At 44.7% G+C, this 16447-nt stretch overlaps 2 protein-coding genes across 4 annotated transcripts in view; one reads left to right on the top strand and one right to left on the bottom strand.

Annotated features, from left to right (window-relative positions):
• FAM219A (family with sequence similarity 219 member A) overlaps positions 1–2546 on the bottom strand; it is a 109777-nt gene extending 107231 nt beyond the window's left edge. For 2 of the 3 annotated variants that reach the window (XM_049795101.1, XM_049795102.1), the window contains exon 1: positions 2298–2546. In XM_049795101.1, coding sequence (XP_049651058.1) covers positions 2298–2357 — 60 coding nt within the window. In that variant the 5' untranslated portion in view covers positions 2358–2546. The remainder of the gene's footprint in view (positions 1–2297) is intronic. The other variant, XM_049795104.1, reaches the window with a different exon arrangement.
• Positions 2547–2867: 321 nt separating this feature from the next.
• The window catches only part of DNAI1 (dynein axonemal intermediate chain 1), a 149130-nt gene continuing 135550 nt past the window's right edge, over positions 2868–16447 (top strand). The window contains exons 1-2 of the mRNA XM_049795142.1: positions 2868–2963; positions 15265–15333. Coding sequence (XP_049651099.1) covers positions 2931–2963; positions 15265–15333 — 102 coding nt within the window. The 5' untranslated portion in view covers positions 2868–2930. The remainder of the gene's footprint in view (positions 2964–15264; positions 15334–16447) is intronic.

Here is a 16447-nt window from a genome sequence, read left to right as displayed (position 1 = left end):
TTAAAAGCCCTTTGTGAAAATTTCCTAATTCTTGGCTGCTGAAGAAGGGAAGGAAACCTGCTTCCTATTGCTGCTGCACAATATACCATCCTATCCTGAGACAGCAGGGCTGGACCGGACAACCTCTTTGTGTTTTGCTCACCCCATGTCCAGGCAAACATGCATGCATGTGCCACTTCCACTCCTCCACTATTATCATGGGGTTTCCAGAAAATACTTAGGTGTACTGTTTGTCTGCCAACAACTTCTCCAAACTTGCTAATCTCACTACTATGCCCACTGAGCTCAACAACATGAACAGAGAGGGCCAGACTTGTCACATCTGTTGCCTCTGCTTGACAAAACCACACACAACAAGTAGGGCATGCAACAAGTCCACATCAGCTTACTTGAACAGTTTTCTTCCCCACCACAAAGATTAGATGCTAAAGAACCAAACACAACAAAAACCACGCTAAAAATATTTTCACAACTTGTCAACACTCCCACCATAAGAAAAGTGTTTTTCTTGCCACTGAGGGGCAATCTGAGTTCGTGGGCCTTCACAAAGAGTCTTTCTGCTCACAAGACAATTACTGTGTTCTCAACTTTTTACAAATACTAGCTGCAACAAGAAACCGAGGACTGGTACACCAACTCATAATAATAAACAGTTTGATACAGTGGAAATCTCAGCGGTACCTTCAGCGCTAATGTGAACCTGGCAATAACCTATCCTCACCTGCTGTCAAAGGTATCTGTGCAAGTATTTCATTAACGTTCTTTCCACCTCTCCAAACATTTCATAACCCTGTCTCACACAATCAGATACTGAGATGGAATTTGCTTACTCCAGGTGCCAAAGGGAATCAATATCCTGAGTCAGTCAGCCCGTTACCCACCTTTTACTTTAACGCCTAGGTGAACGATATTTCAACAGGTCCCAGATTATCACAACACACCTTCAAACAGAGAGTGAGGCAGACAGGAATAAGGGGAGAGAAACACACGAGGGAACCTCTCCCAAATGGGAAAGAGAAATGGAGAAACACATTCAAGCATTCTGCAGCATGCAGCTGGGGCACAACACATACACAAGCAAGCCTGTGGCATCAAAGCACAGCAGCTACATGCTCAAAAGAAGTCTTGGACTACCGGGTGACAATCTAGCATCTCCCATGGCTGCCAGCCAGCTGGCCTTCCTTCATAAGTGTCATTTCAGAAGCTACCAAAAGCCTGGGACCACTCTACCTGCCCATTTATGCAGCCACAAAGTCCCATGAGCCTGCATACTTCCTTCTCTGCAAAGATTCCCCAGGGCCCCGTGTAGTAGTGTAGCCATTATGTCAACCTCTTCGGAGCTCATTAATCGAGTATAATTGTGTCTACGAAGTGAAAAAAACATCCTGATATGAAAAATACACGCCCTGGCATTGGGTTGGGGGGGGGGGGGGGAGGCGGAATCAAACCCTTGCAGATTGCTGTTTTTTATTTAAAGAATTTTATGGGAACAAAACTAATTTGACAGAGATGTTTGTTTGCGAAACACCTGGGCTCTTCGCACGATGAGCACCTTAACAGCTGCTTTTCCCCGAGAGCAACGGCTACAAAACCAGCCACGGAGAAGGACCCGCAGCTTCACAACCACGCGTGTTGCGCCCCCCTACCCCGCCGCTCCCCGGCCCGGCTGCGCACAAACGCTGCCGAATTCTTACCCCAGATCTCACGTATTTTGTAAAAGCCAACTAGAACCCCACCAGTCCTCAGCGCCTCCAGCCCTCCCGGTCTGACCGCCGCTTCCCACCGCTCCCCGGTGCACTCCCGTGTCCGCCGCTGGAGCCCACCGGCCGAGGCGGCGGGAAACACCCGCCCCACGCACCAGCCAGGCGGGGGATGCTCCGGGTCGCCGCCGCCTTTAGAGAAGGGACGTTTCCACCGAGGCGGGAGCGGAGTCGCCGCCGCCCGCCAGCCCCCGCCCTCCCCGCGGGCGGCTTCTGCCGCTGCTACCGACGGCGCCCGAGGAAAAGCCGGCGGAGGGAGCAGGACGGAAGGGCCGGGCGGGCAGCCGTGGCCGCGGGCGCCCCGAGATGACACAGCAGCCGCCGCTGGGCACGGCCCCGGGGCCCGGCGGGGATGGCGGAGGCGGACGGCCGTTACATAACGGCGGCCGCTACAGCACGGCCGCGGCGCGCGGGCCCGACCTCAGCTCCGCCGCCCCCCCCCCCCCCGCCCCGGGGAGCACCGACACCCATCCGCCCCGATGCCCGGTGAGGCGGCGGCTGCCGGGGACAGCCCGGCCTCGCCCACCCGCCCCTCACCAGCGGCTGCATCTCGGCGCGCACGGCGGGCACCTGGAACCGGTCTATCTCCTCCATCATGGTGGCGGCAGGGCTGGGGCGCGGCGGCGGAGGGGAGAGAGAGGGAGGGAAGCAGGTGAGGTGAGAAGGGCGGGCAGGCGGGCGCGGGGAGGCTCCTCAGGCGCCGAAGGACGACAACGCCGCCGCCCGCCGCGGCTGCTGCCTCATCGCCGCCGCCGCTCGCCGCCGGGGTGACTCAGCCGCGCCGCTTCCGGGTCCGGCCGCCACCGCCCCGCCCCTAGTTTTGCATATTCATGCGGGTGGGCGGGGACACTGCCAATAATTCCGGGGCCCGGATGCTGCCGTCCCCGCCCCGCCGCTGCTGGGACGTACCATTGTCTCCCTCGGGGGGGAGGGAGGGGGTACTTCGGGGAGCGGGGCTGGGAAAGGGGGGGGAGGTGTGGGGGAGTGGGGTGGGGTGGGGCGGGGCGGGAATAGCCAGGGCCGACGCACTTCTGCGGCCGGATTGGCCCCGCGCCGCTTCCGGCGTGTTGCCATGGTTACCGCTATCAACTTCCGGTCAGCGGCTGGTCGGAAGGACGCGGGTCTGTCGTGAGGAGGGGCCGGTGGCCGAGAGCCGCTGCGGCAGCTGGCATGCCAGCCAAGGCGGGCGAAAGGCACCGGCAGGTAAGGGCTTGTCCCGAGCGGGCGTCGTGGCAGGGCGGCGCCGCTTTTCCCCTGTGACAGCGCCGGTGGTGGCGTCACCACCCCGGGCCGTGACGTCAACGCCCCCGAATGGCGTCACTGCAGTGCCTCGTGCCGCGGCAGATGGCGGCTCACACGAGGGATCGTTGCTCCGCAGCCCCACTCTGGCTCTGCCACCCTCAGCTCCTGCTCTGAGTAGGTGCCACAGTGTCTACTGGTGTGACAGCAGGCCCACAATGATGTCACCATTCCCAGAGCTGCCACACATTACATCACCTTGTGTAGCCCAGCTCACTTCTCTCCAGAGTGCCCCACAGAGCTGTCACCCCACAGGGCTGGTGAGACACAGGGGCTTGGCACAGCCCCCCTTGGCACTGCTTACTGCGTGGCTACATCATGTTGCATCGCTCTGTCCCTGCGCTGAGGTATGTCATCACCCTGCCAGTGACACCCCATGGGTTCTCTGGCATTCCTACGCAACCTGTTCAGGCAAACCAGCATGTCCCAAAGCTGGAGCAACCCACACTGTGTCACTCTTCTGTTGCAACCCTGTGAGACTATAAAGTCATCAGACATCATTGTGGTGCCATTTCATCACTGTTACTGCCTATGACACTACCCCTCCAGGGCAACTTTTCATGCACTTAGGGTGTCCCCAGCCTGCCAGAGAATCTTTCAGGGACACTGAGCAGACAGGTTGAAATGTCTGTTTTTAAAAAGTTAAAAAAAAAATCTTTTGATTATACCTAGCTGTAACTTTTATCACTTTCCTTTTGTTTCACTATTTGGTGTTCTCTCTGTTCAGACAATGAATTGAGGTCATCTGCTAACCATCCTGGCCCTAACCCTACCCTGGGAGCACCAGTGGGGGTGGATGTTTCTGTGAGACCTCACTGTCTGCCTTGGGCTCTGTGTTGGCATGTCTGCCTGCATCCCCTCACAGGGTGAAAGGCTCAGTCAGATTCATTCCTGGATCTCATCTACTACTGGATTATCAAAGTGTTTGATTTAAAAGCAGAAGATGACCTGGCTGATAAAACCCTTTTCATAACAGGTTTAGGTCAATCCCAATGTATTTGATCTCTGGGTTGTGGTGAAGAGGGTTAGCATAGGTGGCCCAGAAGTGACCAAGAACGAGCAGTCTGCTTCCTCAGTCCAGGACACGTGTCAGAAAGCCATAACTGATCAAGGAAAGCCCAAGGAAAAAAAGAGGGACGAACATGATGGTCCAGAGCGGTGAGGTTGTAGCTGAAACCCCTGGGCTATCCCCAGTGGTCTGTGAGGGGGTCTGGACAGAGGGAGCTCTTTCAACGAGGGAACAGAAACCCTTACTGATCATCTGATCCCCATCTAATTACCCAACGGTGTTTCATCTTGTCTGTGGTTTACCCAGGCTACAGCTGTCTAGACTCTACAGACCTACGCAGCCTCTGAAGCCTGAGTTAATAAACCTCACTGAGTGTGAGCTGACTTTGCAGAGCCTGAAGATATCTCCCTGGTCCTGCAACCAAAGGTTGGAGTCTGAAATCCAGAAGTACTGAAATGGTTCCTCACAGCCCCCGAGGTCTCTGGGAGCCATCTGGGTGTTTCTGCACATGTGGTAGGAGGGCTTGTGGGCTTTAGAGTAGTCGAGAGTAAGAAAGAGGATCACTGCGACATTCCTAATCTTCTACTAAGAAGTACTAGTAATTACCAAGTTACAAAGCACTGTATAAAGTTTGCAAAGGGCAAAAATTCAGAACTGAAACCCACATCCAACCCTAGATAATGAAGCTGTTTATGCTAAAATTGTAAACCCCATTAATAATAATAATGATACAAACTAAACCTGGCATGAAATGGTTGCTCTGGATTTCAGTTTCTTTTATTTTTAGAATTTCCACATAAATATTTTCAATCATTTTCAGTAGCCATTATTTCAAATATTCTGAAATGGAGAGGCTTTGATTCACATGTTATTTGAAAAACTTAATTAATGTGCATAAAGGCATTCATTTTATTTTAAAGCTCTTGAAACTTCATAAACTGTATAAACTCTTAGGATTTTCGGCTTGTCACATAATTTTCATTACAATAACTTAAAAGACAACAATTTTAACTTGTTCTGTATTGCCTTTCCTATATGTGCCTTGATCTTGTTAAATCTGATTCTGTTTCATGTCCTTTTATCTACTAGAATGTTCTTGCAGTGGAGAAATTGTGTGGTTGACTAGCTGGCTCCGGAGTCCAGAGGCTTTTGCCTCATTTTCCCTGACTCAAAATACAGCCCACATCTCAGTGGCTTTGGGAGTTCAGGGAGCGGACAGCTGTGCCTTTGCACTACTCACTGCCCAGTCAAGGCCTGATGATTGGTGTTTACTGAGCCCTGATGGCTACTATAAAATTAATTGGTGAGTCAAGGTCTAGATCCCAGTTCTTGACAAGAAAATCTCCTTTGAAAATAAGTGAGTAAACGCCTGCACTTCTCCCTTGTACACACGTTTGTAGCAGGGCAGGAAGCAAGCCTGCTGCTTGCTGGTGAGGCTGGTTTTTGCACTGAGCATCATTTCCCTAGGATTTCTGTCCTTGTCCCTTTCATCGCTAATTCTCTTGTAGTGCTATGCTCTTTTCACCTGTGGCTGTGCTTTTCATTCGTCTATTTCCTATATATTGCTTTGGTCTGCTCTGCCTCCTAGGTTCTTCATTGCTGACTTCTTTCCCTTTGAAATTTTTTTTCCCGAGATTGTTCTCAAAGCTGAAATAGTTACCCGAACACTATCAGGTCCTTCCCTTTTACCGCATGTCACTTCCAGCCCCTCCTCTTCTTTCATGCCTGTGTGTTCTTCAAGTGCTTTGTGATCAATTCTTTTTCTCTTCTTTTCCCTTACATGTAGTGGTTGCCTAGCCATCTTCTCTGCCTGTCTTGTATCCGCCTTCTCCTCTGACATCAGTTTCTTGCTTTATTTCACTCTTTTTTTCTTTATCCATGTGACTTCACCGTCCAGTTCAATCTCCAGCCACCTGATGTCTTTTTCTTCTTCTTTGAAAGAAATCTCCCATATTCCTGGGTGTAAATATGTCAAAGTCTGGTTGACCATCAGAGATAAAGGCTGTGGCTTTCCAGATAAATTGTTTGACTCGATCTGAGCCTTAATTAGGAGCATCTTTAGGCTCTTGTATATTTGTGTACATTAATAAGAAATGTGTTTCAGTGTTCCAGGTCTTAAAATAATTGGGTATGTCTAGATCTTTGTGTTCCTGATGCAGCTTTGTAAATAATAATACTTATGTATGCTCTGTACTTCAGTAACATCCTCCCTTTCAGGTCTGAAATGTGTTACGTACAATTGAGCTCCACAGCATTCTGGGAAGATGTAGAATTATGGAAAGGCATAAGCCAACATCCCTGCATCAGACCGAAGGGAATGGAAGAATTAGATTCTCAGCTCCCCTGAAAATGAGGTCTTGAGTGTGACAAACAGGACACTCAGACGTGTATTATTCTTTAAAAACACTGACCTGTATGGCATGTGCACAGACATGCAGAAAGTTGTTGGCAGGGCAAACAGCACCGCATTAGCCTGGTGTCAATCCCATGCATGGCCCTGGGTGGTAAAAGAAAGTGGCCAACAATTCTGAGATTGTTATTTCAAATGTGGTTATCGGGTATGCTGTTGGAGGTGTTGGTTCCAGATTTCCGTGTCTTTGCTTCGTGGTTCAAGGAAAAGCCTTGTGTGAGCAGTGGAGAGCACCCTGTGCTCCTGTGTACCTCTGTGGCTGAACCCAACCCAAGGAGAAGCAAGATTTGGTTATGGTTTCTTAACTGACATAGCATACACTTCTTTGCATTTACAGTGTGAAAAACCAGACTGTCTGGTCTTATCACTTAGGTCAACCCCATTGTCAGCAGCAGGTCACTTATGCAGCGTTAAGAAAGCATATGAATTTGGACAGTGAGGCATTTCTTGTTACACTTGACTTGTGGTCTTGCACCCGCTGACATATAAGCAGCTTCTTTGCTGTTCAAAGCAAGTTGTCAAAGACAAACAAAGAGACCCCCCTCCCCAAACACAGTCAACAATCAGACACGTTTTACTTTTTTGCCGGCAAAGGCTTTTAAGGTGCTTACTGGCTCTTAAACATGCATTAAACCATCCATGGAATATAAAATATACACTCAGTTTAGTGTCTCTCAGAAAACAGATTATAAAAGTTATCGGCAAATAGCTCTTAAATTAGCATCCCTGGTGTGTGTAAATGTATGTCTGCTGCAGGGCAGGCTAGAAGTCACTTTGCTTCCTTTGGCTTTGCTTCCATTCTGTGCTTCTCTGCTCTTTGCGCCAAGCAGTGGTTTACCGTGGAGTTTGCTAGTGTTCAAAACAAGAATAAAAAGCTGGCAGGAAATTATTAAATGGTTTTACAGAAATGTCAAGCTTAGCTCTTATAATGTCTGTCCTTTTTCCCTTTAGTACCGTACAAGCAGATGTGGTGTTCTCTTTTTTTTCAGATTACATGTTAACCTCTGTGCTGTGCTCCAGAGGAATTGGGAATCATAATGTCTCTGCTCAGGAAGATGAAGTAAACTTAGCAGGAGCATTCTGTGATTCCTCAGTCTTGTAGTCTGATTGTCTTATCGTGACAGCTAGCATGGGAAGCAGAAAGGCTGCAGGAATGTCTCTTTAATGATTTTAAAAAAGTATAGTCTGTGTTTGTCATTGCCCTGATGAGTGTTTCATTAATATGTAATTGATTTTCAGCCCTTGGAAAATTTTCTTAATAAGAACTGACAGTTCAGCTTTGCAGAGTAATCAACCTTCATTGTCCCTGCCTCTGAGTTTTCTGATATTTTAGGCTGGATCTACAAATCCAGATCTACGCAGCCCACCTTATGCTTTAAGCATGGGGAGAAATTTTATGTTACTCAAGGAGTTACTATATAGTGGTGTGTCTGGCTCCTCACCATGCAGGGACCAGTTGCAACAGCTAGTCTGGAAGGGGCAGTTTAATCTGACAGTATAGGAGAAGGCTGTACCACCCAGCAAAGGCTATAGTGAGAAACCTCATCCTGAATGACAGGATAGCACATGTGGTAGCATCATTGCGTCTCCTACTTGATTAGTCAGGGCAGGCCTTGGATCTGAATATGAGGGATGGACATATTTTTTTTCCTGAATGATTTCTGCTGCCACAAAATCAGGATTCAACCCCGTTCTTAAATGAACACTTGCTCTTCAGACTAAATCTCTGCTTCCTAGGACACCAAGCTGATTTATTTACCATGAGCATTGCCACTGACAAGTGAGAAGTTTTCTGCAGCAGAGGATGAAATAATTGAAAAGTAGGCCTGTAGAAAATAGCTGTTAAAAAAGAACCAGACATGATTGTTCCAGAACTTAGAAAAATCTTCAGAGCTTTTGCTATTCAGTCAAGAAGGCAGGTACTGATAGTCCTGTCTATTGTATAAATTTGGTTAATGAGTCTCAGGTCAGCAACTAGTGGCTGTCACATTGCCAACAAAAAGAGACAGTAATAATCACTGTGGATAAAGCAAGAAAGGCAAGGTTTGAATGGATTGTTGAGTATGATTCTTTATTTTCCATATTGCAGGCCAAGCTGGAAACACGTTACTAGGGTGTTGAGGGCAAAACTTCCACTAGACATTGCATCTCATTGCTGCTTGCCCTCCCATTACATGTTTCTGGCATGCAGAAATAAGGTAGCTCTTATGAAATGTCAACCTGCTAGTGCTTTTCTCATTTACAGCAATGTCCTTTGAAAAGTAGCTAGTAGTTTCTTCTTATTTTAGTTTTCCTGGTTTATAACTAAAAAAAAAAAAAAGTGTTTAGAGGAATTTCATTTGGAGACAACCCAAACATCCTACCTAAAAATACAATTAGAAATGCTTGCTGGATAGGTCAGCAACAGGAAATCTTTGTGCGGAAGGGCTTTATTTTGCAGCTATTTGTACCTCTTGTTGGCTTGTCTGCATTAGAGGGAGCTGTGGCAAGGGAAAAGAAAATTAAATAGCATTTAAAGCATCACTTTTCAGCTGTTTCCTCCTGTTGGATTACTGTATCTTTGCTGTAGTCAATAGTCAATTTGTCTTGTAGCATAGTCGATGTCTGGCCTGAGGAAGAATTTCTAGGTGCTGCTATCATAAACACATACTGGAAGAAAGGTCTGGAAAAGAACAGTCACTTGAGTTTTCTATATCCTTAATTTAAGTATTGTGACTATTATGGGCTTCTAATATCTTTTCACTGTGGGAACTATGGTAATCTGTTCATTTATTTAATGTAAGGCATTCATCAGAGTAAAACACGTTTAGCACACATAAATTCTCACTCTGGCATTTTTCACAGTAGCAGTGGAGCACCTGCCAGGATGGTCAGAGTTATGACTGTGACCTGGAGGTGAGAAACTCCTTATAACTCCTTAATGCCTCCTACCCGTTCCTTAGTTCCCTAGCAACAATGTCTCTTTTCTCCTAATATAAATTCCTCATAATTATTCACACTCCTTTTCTTGTTAATTATTATTATTATTAAAGGCAGGGATAGTAGCACCATTTATTAGGAAGATTCAGGAAGACTGTTTATTTTTTCTGTAGCAAGACCATGTTCAGTTTATATAGAATTTTCTAAAATGTAACTGTTTGGATTGAAATATTCTTTGCTGGCTGTCTGACTTAGGCTATGCATTAAAAAAGCTCGCTCTAGACGCTGAACAACATAAACCAAAATACTAGTAGCAACTTATTGTCTGAATTCTGTCCATGCTTGTAAGCCTGGGAGAGCTTAAGTGAGGCAGGGCACCTACAAAAACAACGTGTGTGTGATTGTGGAATTAAGATGTGTATCATAATGCCTGTGCCCAATGGGATGAATTGAAATTTTTGTTCCTGTAGCTAATTATGTAACAGCAAAAATGTGCTTAAATTGTAGAGATGCGTATGAAGGCCAGTCATTATCATGGGCATCTTGCTAATGAATATACAATCATTATGTTGATTCAGTTATAGTTTATTTTTTATCTGTATTGTGTATGCATTTGTGACTTCTTCCCTGTTGTACAAACACTGCATGAAGTGGAACAAAGAAATAGCTGTCAGAGCAAAAGGATTATATATTATATTATAGTTTATGGTTAACACATTGATACAGTGAAAAGAAGAATGAGGTGGCAGTGGCCATCATTCTGAACTGTGGTGGCAGGGCACCAACTACCTGGGTGCTGTTGAGGACTCTTTACAGCTAATATGGCAGAGAGGAGTTTTAAGGAAAGGTATGAAGAAGGACAATGTGCTGGCTTTGGAAAGATTTATACGGAGCAGGAGCTTGCAAAAGAAATAGCAAAAGGACAAAGCACAGATACACCGATAAAAAGGAGTGTCAGGACTGCCTTCTTCAGCAAGTGGCACAGCAGTAAACTTTGTGCTATTATTTGAATTAGGAGGCGATGTAAAAGATTTTGTATTCTTGACCAACCCATGTTTGCTCCCTACCTTGTTTCTTGTAGTAAACAGATCTATTAGTTTTGATGAGTGTTGCCTAGCGCTAATATTGCCAAAATACTAGGATCTTATCTCATCTCTTCATGTTTGTGTCACCTTCCAGATGGATTCCAACAGTTTTAGGTACTTTGGGAGGAACTTTCTGCAGCCTGCGGTAGCGCATCCCCATAGGAATGATGCTTGCATCCCAGAGGCTGCCTTCTGCTTCTTATACTGACTTCTGTAGAGTATTGAGTCAAGTAGAGCTGCAGTCTTTACCTTCACTGGCCAGAGTCCAGGATATCCAACAAATAAGATATTCAACTTTTGTTCTTGTTGAAGAAGATCTCTGTGCTGTGAAGGGTGGTTTGTCTAGGCAGGAGACGTGAGTTTTGCTGAAGGACCTGGAATGAGCTAAGGACCAACACCTTCCTAGACTCTACTACCACCTGCCAGACAAACCTGTGCTCACCTGCTCCAGGTATGGCTGTCCTGACTTCGTGGGGCACATATGGAAGAAAGCTCAGGGCCTACACTGGTCAGTGTGTGCTGGGTCCCATCTTCTCTCTTCAGGTTTAGCACACATTTGGAGGCGGCTGACTATGTCCATACTATGCAGCACTTGGCCAAGGATCTGTGTGACAGCCAAGCAGGTCTAAGGCATAACTGTTGGAGAGGGCAGTTGGATTTTTTTAGTTCAAAATACTAGAGATAATAAGTGGAATTTTATAACTGCCCTCCCAGTGATATTCTTGCTCCCTGCTGTGGGGAACTACTTCACTTAGTTCCCAGGGAGCCCTGAAGCAAGCTGCCACAGTCAGAGAGTGGGGTCTGGCAGTAAAGTAGGAATGAAGCAAATGGAGAACGGCAGTAAATCCTGCCAACTGATGCAATGAGACCCCTCCCTTGAACACCCTCTCCCAGTTGTACACAACTGCATGTGGTGCTCTCAGCTACCCTTTGATAAACGGTAAAAACATGCATGGGATCAAAGTTAAGACAAAGTTAAGAGCCTGGTTCTTTTTTTAAATAGTCTGTAAACTTTGTTACACTCAAAATCTTGTTTATGGACAAAGAGGAGGCGCACCTTATATATATAAAACTAAGAATTTAATGTAAGTGTGACTGAAATCCTACTCTAAACATTATTATCAGTCCAGATGTAATTATTACAGGAAATAAGAAGTATTTCTGTGAAAAAAGATCATTAATAATAATAATAATAGTAATAATAATAATGCAGTTAAAATTGTTGCATGCAAGCTTCTCAGTTTCCACCCCTTTTCTGGTTTTGTGCTCACCCTTCTTCCTGTTGTCTAGTTCCCAAGGTTGATGGTTTCATTTTGTTGTCATTGGCGGTGTTGGTGGGGATGTTATGGCAAGGTGTCAGCAGCTCGGGTACTTCACTAGGAAAGATAACATGTCCATGTGGATGTTTTTTTCTTCACTCTAGGACCCACTTGGAGTTTCTTTTATAAGTTAGCTAACACGTTTTCACGGGTTTCTCTTTCTTCATTGGTCTGGTGTTTCATATTACACCTGATGTTACTGTATATGATGCTTTTTTAGTGTGCTAGATACTATTGTTTTGTTTTCTTTGTTACCCCTGTCGTGGTTTAACCCCAGCAAGCAGCTAAGCACCATGCAGCCACTCACTCACTCCCCCCCCATCTAGTGGGATGGGGGAGAAAATCGGGAAAAGAAGTAAAACCTGTGGGTTGAGATAAGAATGGTTTAATAGAACAGAAAAGAAGAAACTAATAATGATAGTAACACTAATAAAATTACAACAGTAGTAGTAAAAGGATTGAAGTGTACAAATGATGCGCAGTGCAATTGCTCACGACCTGCCGACCAGCACCCAGCTAGTCCCCGAGCGGCGGTTCCCTGTCCCCACTTCCCAGTTCCTATACTAGATGGGACGTCCCATGGTATGGAATACCCCATTGGCCAGTTTGTGTCAGGTGCCCTGGCTGTGTCCTGTGCCAACTTCTCGTGCCCCTCCAGCTTTCTTGCTGGCTGGGCATGAGAAGCTAAAAAATCCTTGACTTTAGTCTAAATATTACTTACCAACAACTGAAAACATCAGTGTTATCAACATTCTTTGCATACTGAACTCAAAACATAGCACTGTACCAGCTACTAGGAAGACAGTTAACTCTATCCCAACTGAAACCAGGACAACCTCTAAATCCAGCTTTGTCCAGTTCCCCTGTCTGCAGATCTGCATTTCTCTAACTGGCCAGTGGTGGGATGCTTACAGCTGTGCGGTCTCCAATGTCAAACCTATGCTCCATCTCTTATCCCCTGCCTGTACTCCTCTATGCCACATCCTGGGTCTCCTCAGGGTCTCTCTATCATACCAGGCCTGTACTACATCATTAGTTACAGTTAACTATAACATAAGTTACAGTCGTAAAACCATGGTGGTACTATACAAAGACAAAAGAAATAAAGCAAATTAGCCATAGGCCCCTGGTTGATTAGGAGAATCACTCATGCTCTACCTACAAACCCTTTATGGTGTGGAAAGCAAAGCAGGGTTTGTGCTGCTTCCTTCCAGTGCACACTAACTCTAGTTTTTCATCACTATCACTTCTGGATTTTAATACAATTGCAGATATTTACTCACAGGTGGTTCTTTGGATTATGTTAATTGAAATCTGTGCAACTGCCAAAACCAATTATCCTCAGATTGCCTTGTCAATGCCTTTGCTGCTGGGCAAATGCTTTTATAGACTCATTTACAAAGGGTAATATTGAGTAGGCTTTGTTTCATGTTTAAAATTAAGAGTTTGATTTTGATTTGGATCTGAATAAAATTCTGCTCTGAAAATCTGCTTTCATTTTTGTTGCTTAAATCACATCTAATTCAAATGTAGCATGGTCTTGCAGGATACAATGCTCTGTTGCCCATTGCTAAGCAATCACATGGGGGAGACAGGCCAGCTGTGTAATCCAGTGGTCTCAGTAGTGGTCGTGACACTGGGGCTCCTAGGGGCTCTGCTCTGCTGTGCTACCAGCCCACAGTCAAATTATAAAGGAAATGTCATAACTCTTTTTTTTCTCCACCTGAGCCACAACAATTTGTATTTCAAAGTGAGACACATTTTCTAAGCATAGAAATGTATCGGTCTGCTCATTTTTCATAGCTTTTAATATGTATCTTCCAGAAAAACATAATCCCTGACACCTTGTTAGTAACAGCAGTTTTACATGGCTTAGCTTGTACGAAGAGAAACGACACTGAAAGTCACAGCCTCACATCTCTGCTACATTCTCCTCTGAAAATATTTCTTTTTTGAATTCTTATTGTCAAGTCTTAACAAGTAATGGGCCTTGCAAAACAAGGCTTGGGGATACTGGGTCAAAGTCACTATGACTGCTTAATTGTTTAGTACACAGGAAGCAGATGGTTGAAGAGAGTATTTAATTTTCATAGTGAAGGGGAATCATAAGAGAAGTCTAGGAATCTGTAGAGACTCATGCTCCTTAAGGTGTCCATAAGAGGTATGAAAAAGGGGATGAAAAACCGATAATGTGATAAAGCTGGGCTTTCCAGTAGAAGAACTAGGAAAACCTAATGAAAGCAGCAAGTGGCAGACTTAAAAAGCAAGAAGCAGTTCTTCGCATTAGCATGTAGTTGTACCATGGGAGTCCTTGCTGTGGAAGTTGTGCATGCTAAAAATGTGCATGGATTGCAAAATGACTGAATAAATTTGTGTAGAAAAGGTTCACTGATATGAAGTAAAAAGGATAGCGTTTCTGATTCAAGTCCCTGTGGCAAGCTGAGAGGGCATCCTGCAGAAAGCTCCATAGATACCTTTTTTTTTTTTTGATACTGTTGGAGAGAGACACTTGGCTAGGTGGACCTTTGATCTGAGCTGAAAACACACTCTAATGTTCTTCTAAAGAAAATCAATAAACCCACGAGAACTTGCTCCCCACCCCTTCGTTTTCCTTCCCTCTTCTGTAGTATCCCCTTCTTTCCTGTTCACAAAGTCAAACACTTTTTCCAAGTAACTCCTCTGCTTTTCCCATCCATCCCATTGAATGTTATCTGGGATCCATCCTGAAACTGTTCTTGCCAAGGTTTCTAATGTTGTTTCTTTTGTTTGATTTATCAGCTCTCTCTCCCTCTGCCTTCTGGGTTCTTGGTCCTGCCTGTCTCTCAGTGTCTTCTCAAAAGCATCCTCTTCATTTCTTCTCCCACTTTCTGTAAAGTTTTCTCAAAGGTTTGTCATTGGTGCCCTTCTGTTATTCCTTAACATTTGGGTAATCTCCCTTGGAAATATTCCGTAAGATTCCCTGTAAACAGCTATTTCATTGTTTTCCTTAAAGCCTGTCATAAAAATTTTTCTGTGCTGTGCTATGTTCAGGGAGGTTGCCAGTGGTTAACATCCCAGCTGCTCGTCAGTGTTTTCCATGGTTTTTCAACACTTGTGGCTTTGTAGGTGTGGATCTGCTGTCTCCAGGCTCACTGTGACATGCAAGCATTTGGGTCAAGAGCGGCCTTTCTGTGTGTTTGAGTAAGGCCCTAGAATCCTCTGTGTGTGACATTTAGGTGTATCACAGATAAGCAGTAACAAGGATAAAGCCTAGCATTTCTTCATGCTGATAAACTGCTGTCTTGTATTATGAAAGTGACTGCCTTTCATTCAAATGATTTATAGACAACGTACTGGTATATGTGGCTTTTGAAACATAGCATTGGAACAAACATTAATAAGCACATTAAACTTTTATTCTGCTTTGGTCAAATTAGGAAACCAGGAACTTTGAAGGTTTACACTGGGTATGTTCTTGCTTCAGGGCCAAAGTGGACCTTCAGGAGGAAAGGCAGTACCACCAAGACCTGCTAAAGCTGTATCTAAAAAACGGGTAAGATCCACAAATCCATGAGTCTTAAAAAATGTTTTTTACTTCTTTATCTGTGAGATGCAAACTAGATTCAGTCTGAACAATGGCTTGTTTTATAGAATTGGAAACATTCCAATTGATTTAGCAGTAAGGGGTTGCTCTAGATTTCCACTGAGGAGGGAATTACACTAGCAAGTTAGAATAAAAATGACAGCTAAAACAAAAGTACAATTTAGGTAAAATGCAGTATGAAAAGATTAAAATAAAATGTTTGGGATGTAAATTCCAAAATATAAGCTGACACAGACTGTGAGAAAACTGCCTGCTCAGTTTAGAAAATTCAAAACATAGCCCATATTCACTTAATTAACATAGAAATACAAGCATTAGAGAAAATAGTGTTAACTTTTTGACTGTAACCCTCATGATAATGGTTTTACTGTTGAGCAAATAAATGCTTAGAATACTGTTATTTAATCTACTAGCTCCATTGGCATGGATGGAAGAAGGACAGTTTACATGTCTTTAAACAGGCATGGTGATAAACAGCTTTTCACTTTTTAGGACAAATCACAGTCTTGTTAAATGTTCCTCTTTTGACCCTTTAAAAGTGAAAAGTTACTTACTTTTAAATGAAAAACATAAATAAAAATGTTAAACCCACAACACTTTTTATCTGATTCACTAGGGAAAACAGCTACTGAACTAAGTGGCATGGAATTGTGTATGATAAATGTCATGCAAGCAGGTGTTCATGTGGGGAGTGTTAAATCACAAACTGTTCTGCCGTCATAGTCTCTTGTGTATCAGAGCTCCTGACCTTCCTTACAGCTTGCTTCTTTTCAGTGCCCTTGGGGAAAAAAAGGCTGCAGCCTGTGACTTTCCCTGGGTGCCTGGCATATGCAGAATTCTGTGTTTCTTTCAGCCACTGCACGTTTTTACACAGCATTGTGCTTTTTACCTTTGTGGTGCTCTGCAGATAGCAAAGCTTTGCTGGTTCCAGTCCCTCTACCTGCAACCAGCTTTCACTTGTACCCTGGACTCATTGGCAGCTCTGTATGGCTATAAAGTTTAGCAGACCTGAGAGAACTGTATTTAGAGGAATGATTGATATATTTTAAATCAACCCATTACA

The sequence above is a fragment of the Accipiter gentilis genome, chromosome Z (genome assembly GCF_929443795.1).
Source record: "Accipiter gentilis chromosome Z, bAccGen1.1, whole genome shotgun sequence".
Lineage (NCBI taxonomy): Eukaryota > Metazoa > Chordata > Aves > Accipitriformes > Accipitridae > Astur > Astur gentilis.
Note: the sequence above shows the minus strand (reverse complement) of the source record. Positions and strands in the feature narration are given on the sequence as shown.